Source organism: Balaenoptera acutorostrata, chromosome 2, assembly GCF_949987535.1.
Source record: "Balaenoptera acutorostrata chromosome 2, mBalAcu1.1, whole genome shotgun sequence".
Classification (NCBI taxonomy): Eukaryota; Metazoa; Chordata; class Mammalia; order Artiodactyla; family Balaenopteridae; genus Balaenoptera; species Balaenoptera acutorostrata.
The window spans coordinates 148,142,510-148,148,509 of NC_080065.1; the positions used below are offsets into that span (position 1 = coordinate 148,142,510).

Below are 6,000 nucleotides of genomic sequence, written 5' to 3' on the forward strand. Positions count from 1 at the left end.
TATATATTTTTTTATGTATATATATATATATAGATAGATAGATGCATATACATAATGCCTATATCTGTCATCCTAATGAGAAAGAGAATATTTTTTATAATTTATCTATGTCTCTGTAAAAATCTTCCCCAGGGCTTTGCCAGTTTGATTAGCTTATAATAAGGAGATTGATCACAGTGTGATCCAGGTCTCATTTTGACATTCAGAGAGAATAAATAACATATTTCTCCTGTGACCAGGTGAGTGTTTTCAGGAGAGGTAAAATTTCAATCTCTGACATGGTATAACTTCAACAACAAAAAAAAGAAACTCCCCATAGGGCATCATGTTTTCAAGCAAGCATATAGTAGCCTTCTTAAGATCCATCCTCATATGTTTAATTGCTGAAAGAAATACCAACTTCTTGATGAATATGGGGGAGCTCAATATTTTCAGAAATGAAAAAAACTATATTATTTCCTGAGAAACCAACCAGATATTTCTAAATATCCTTTTCAACATGATGCTGCAAAAAGAAAGAAAGAAATAAAACACTTAAGTTGAGAAAACTTAGTATTAGGGTATTATGATAAATTGGCAGTGGGAGAGACGAATCTACCAATAATACCAACTCTTCTCCAAGAATTGTTCCTGTGGCAGATTATTCATTTCAGTTTATCTAATAAGGTGTCTGTCACTCAACAAATTTTGTTTAGATTAGAACCCATTGCCTCTCTTAAACATCAGAGTGCATATACATTTTATCTAAAGGACATATATGCTTTTCAATGTATCCTTTAATATTAGATCTGCTATTTTCTAAGCAGTGGACTCAATACAAGTTCAGTCTGGCTGTTTGTGTTGAAATAATTCATATAAATTTTTGACTTGTAGTCATTTGGACCACATTCAGAGAGAATCAATTTTACTCATTTTATTTTTATACAAATAATTATAGAAATTTCTGTCAATCCTCCTAAAGCTTAAGCAAATCTGCCTTCACTATGAAATGGGTGTATACTTGGACTAAGTGACCTTACTGTTAATGGTGTAATACTAGGAGAAAAAAAAAATCTGGGCTTTTTTTTTTTTAAGTCCCAGTGAATGTATGCTTAAGGATTTGGAGAGGAGAAAAGGTAGCAGATAGGTCATGGAGTTGGATAATAAAGAAATTAACCTGTTAAAATTGCACCTTGTGAGTGAGAAGTATCAGCTCTTCTAGAAGTAATATTTTATTCTGATTTGATATTAAAAATACAGATTGTCCAGAGTATATCGAGGCTGGTTGGTCAAGTTTAGCTGCTCATGAACATTCTCTGTGTAGTTTTTTCACAATGTCAATAATCAGGCTTCACTTCCCTAGGAGTTCTGATTCAAAATGCAAGATTGTGCCCAAGACATTTACACTTAAAAAAATTTTAACTGGTGATTTAGTGTGCACAAAAAAACAAGGCTCACTCTTCTAAACTAGTGCTATCCAGCAGGAATATAAGTGAGCCACAAATGTGAGCCATATATATAATTAACATATTTCTGGTAGCCTTATTTAAAAAGTACAAACCAGTGAAATTAAGTTTAATAATGTACTTTAGCCAATATATCAAAAATATCCTCTTTAAATGTAAATAATTCTAAACATTATTTAGGAGAAATATTGCACTTTTTAAAAATTTTTCATACTAAGCCTTCAAAATCCTATGTGTACTTTATACTTCCAGAACATCTCAAATTAGACTAGCCACATTACAAGTGCTCAATAGTCACAAGTTACTAATGGCAACTGTATCAGAGCACATAGCTCTAAACAATGATACACTTTATTTTTGAGAAATGTCTGTATGACAGAAACTCTAAGAAATACTGCACTTGTCAATTACTGCACAGATAACATTGATAAGCAGCTAACTCTGAGCAAGAATTGAATTCAGGATATCCTGACTACCCCTGCTTTGTCATTTCCCCATTGGAAACATGGGGAGAAGGAGCAAATAATAATTAGCTCAGCAATTTTTCACTGCAAAACAAACTACCTCAAAACTTAGTGACCTAAAATAACCACCAAGCATTTTGGGCTGGGAAAAACCTGATGGTATTTCTATTAGTCTGACCTGGGCTCATGCCAAAAAGTCCTTGATACGTGGTCATACTTGGTCCTGCCCAAAACATCCATAAGACGTTTGGTCCACACCAAAGGACTTTGTTATTTGATCCTGTCCAAAACCATTTGGCATGGACCCGATATGCTCATGGACATTTTGGATAGGAGCACATTTCAAGGACTTGGCGTAAACCAAATGTCTTACGGACCAACTGTCTTATGGACATTTTGGACAGGAACAAATGTCCTGCAAGGTCACTTGTCAATCTTATAACTAGATGTTTGTATCTGCGTTTTTCATTTTTCCCCAAAATGCAGTCGTAAATTACATTCCTTAGATTTTAAATAAAGCACGTTTGAGTTCTAAAGTAACGGTCACTTTGCTCAGCAACTTATAAACGTGCTTCCCACCGTTTACTAAACAAAATACTTTTACTCTTTCCTTCTACAGCCAAAGAAAATGAAGGATCCTCTCATTAAGAAAAATAACACTTACGCTCCGACAGCAACCAGCTACACACCTAATTTGGCCAGGGGTGACCCCGGCTTAGCCACCATTGCTAAAAGTGCAACCATAGAACCAAAAGAAGTCAAGACGGAAACAAAACCACCAGAACCGAAGAAAACCTTTAACAGTGTCAGCAAAATTGACCGACTGTCAAGAATAGCCTTCCCGCTGTTATTCGGAATCTTTAACTTGGTCTATTGGGCTACATATTTAAACAGAGAGCCTCAGCTAAAAGCCCCTACCCCACATCAATAGGTCCTGTCATTCACATTCTGTTGTTCAGTCCTCTGCACTGGGAATTGCTTTCTGTTCTCAATGCAGTAATTCCCATCTGCTTTATTGCCTCTGTCTTAAAGAATTTGAAGATTTCCTTATTTCCATAATTCATATAAGAACAACAGACCCCTGTCTGGCAGTCCAGAGCAGAGCATACAGCTGAGAGACAGGATTCTGAAAGAGGGAGCAAGAGAGAAAAATCATGACAGAAGGAGACAGAAGGGAAGAGAGAGGAAAGGTGGGGGAAGTAGGTCCAAAGACATGAGGAAAAGTAGAAGAAAAATCAAACTTAACTCTATAACTCTGGGTCATTTGTAGATATATATTTCCAAATATTCTAGAAAAAAAGATACTGTATATGTCAAAAATATTTTTATGTGAAGGTGTTTAAAAGAATAAATTATAAATGTTTAATGAAGAAGCATTTTTAAAAATCTATGTCTTTATTGCACAAACTACAATGTGCTTCTTACATTTCTGTTTTGCTTTTTAAACCGATGTATAGCTTTAACATTCTGTTTCCAAAGCTAAAGATCCCCATTCTTTCTCCTTTTAAGAAATGCCTAATGCATTATTTTGTTGTTAAATGCTATTTTAAAATTTATGGAAATTGCATTGGCAAATGTGCAGTTCCTCACTGTAGAGCACATTTAATCCAATGGAGACAAATGCTTTAAATAGGCTGCTTTACTATCATCTGAGCTTTTACCACTAGACTCAATGAGGAGTCATTTTAACAGATACACATTCAATAAAACTAAAAAAAGAAATAATAAATTTAAATAGAACAATTTTAAAAGATTTATTTTCCATCCTGTCTATATCCAGATAGCACATGCATCCAATAATCACTGGATTTTCATTCTGAAGATGTTTTTAGAGGGGCAAAAATATTTTGCAAGCTCTAGAATTGTTGAATGTATTATTTTATATAACAGTACATTAAAAGCTTTAGATTGAAATTTATGACTAGTAAACAAATATAGAATATATAAATTATATATGTAAATATACGGCATGAGATTGTACATTTTTTTACTTTTTTAAAGGTTGTGTTCTTAAAATATTGTGTAGGACTCACCGCTCTTAGCTGTTAGAATGTTGCTAAATGCTATGGAAATCCTTTTAGAGCCTGCATTTAAGACCAGAACAGCCTGAAGGAATCAGATGGAAGTTACAATATATGGGTATAAAATCTACTTATGGAGAGAAAGCTTGTAATTCAAACTGTTGTCCAGTGTACAGCAGTAAATCAGTTGCTATCTGCTCAAGTCATCCCACATTTCCCTATTTTAGGCTCTTGTGATACAGAAAGAAAATGGAAAAGCATTAGTGGGAGCTAGAAAATCAACTGTATATGATTGCTATCTTTGCTGATACCAACTATTTCAATAAGTGTTGTACCATATGTAGCATTAAATATAAAAATAAATGAAAGAATGTACAGGAAATAGCTTTTATTGAGTAATATTACATTTCATTTATACTGTAGCAATATATTTGTAGGCATACTACGTAAGGGCTTTAATGACAAGAGGTCCATTAATACTCCCTATGAAAATTCTAGTCTGTTTCGTTACTTCCCAGATGTTTTAGAAATAAATATTTATGCAGAAGGTATTTTATGAAGCCTCCTTTTGACTGACAGAATTTCAGAGATACTTAAAATTAGTGTCCAGAATCCACAGGTTATGGTCTAACCGCATTTAGAATACTATGACATAAACCTGTCGTCATAATTACCAAATAAGACAGTTGGGATCCATACCCAAGTTTTGAGCAATGTTTGTCTCAAAAAGCTGCTATCCAATGATGCAGGAAAATACAGTTTGTGTTTTCCTAAACAAACTCTGGTTTTCTTTTTAAATGTGCTTTATTGTTTGATATGGTCCTGCCTAAATTCAATGAGCTAGCCCAATAAAGGCTGAACCAAGGATATTTCATCCTTCGGTATCATGTGTAGATATCATGTATAGAAATAAAGTAAAATATGGCTCTAACTTCTGTGTTGCTGTTAATCTTGTTATTTTGGGGCGTTAATCTAATGTGTTTATTAAGAGCATTTTATCTTCCAGACTCCTCATAGCTAACATTTGGTCTGTATTTTGCTCATTAGATGTGAATATTTCTTATTAGTCTGCTTTCTGCTATGCAATGACTGCATTTCTATCATTTCTTAGTTTGTTAGTATATGTGGACAGTATTCTATTGTATAAATTGATTGCACAACTTATCAAAGACAAATGATTCTATGTAGCTTTTCTACCGTGCTTTGCTAAACCATGTAATACTAGTTAAGTCTTCCTTGAAAATAAAGATACACTCTTATAGAGGACAGTTCCTGTAAACTCCCAGGAAAAATTTTTTAAAGATGACACTGAATGTTTATTGCACCTTAGTGCAGTGAAGTGGCAATAAAACCTAACATGAATCGAGGTTGTTTATGGCAGATGCATGTATTGCTTTACAGAGTTTAGCAAAAGCTCTTAATTTTATGTCATACTGTATTCTATTATAATAATAAAGCTAACATTATTCAGTAAAAAATGGAATGCTTGACTTTCTTTTCATGTTATCAATATGACCTACCGTTGCCTTGTTTTAAAATATTTTCAAGTAGGAGCACCTAAAAGTGCCAAGTGCTAATAAGAATCTAGGCTATTCAGAAGATTTTTGAAGATGCATCAATAGTATGATCCTAAACTATGATTTTAAATGAATCACTTTCAAAAAGAGGAATTGTTAAACACCTGGTATCTGGTGCTGCCAGTAGCACCTCAACTCAAAATTTATAAAGCATAAATAGAAAAGAGTCAACATACTGAAACAATAGTAGTTTGTTTATCTCTATTGTTAATACAGTCAATTTGTTTTCTGATCTACTCCCGGGAGACTGGTTTAATTGTTTTAGAGGAAGAGTCTGAGCATTATACTTTTAAAAGCTCCCGCAGAGCTATTACATTCCTTAATGTTTCTATAAGCACAAAGTTAAAATACAAAACACTGAGAGGGACCTTCAAGATGGTGGAAGACTAAGACATGGAGATCACCTTCCTCCCCACAAATACATCAAAAATACATCTACATGTGGAACAACTCCTACAGAACACCTACTGAACGCTGGCAGAAGACCTCAGCC

General features: G+C 33.9%; 1 protein-coding gene across 2 annotated transcripts in view; it reads left to right on the plus strand.

Annotated features, from left to right (window-relative positions):
- Nucleotides 1–5,401, plus strand: part of GABRA1 (gamma-aminobutyric acid type A receptor subunit alpha1) — a 60,161-nt gene extending 54,760 nt beyond the window's left edge. For both annotated transcript variants that reach the window (XM_007171413.3, XM_007171414.3), the window contains one exon: nt 2,529–5,401. In XM_007171413.3, the coding sequence (XP_007171475.2) occupies nt 2,529–2,840 (312 nt within the window). In that variant the 3' untranslated portion in view covers nt 2,841–5,401. The remainder of the gene's footprint in view (nt 1–2,528) is intronic.
- Nucleotides 5,402–6,000: the final 599 nt, after the last annotated feature.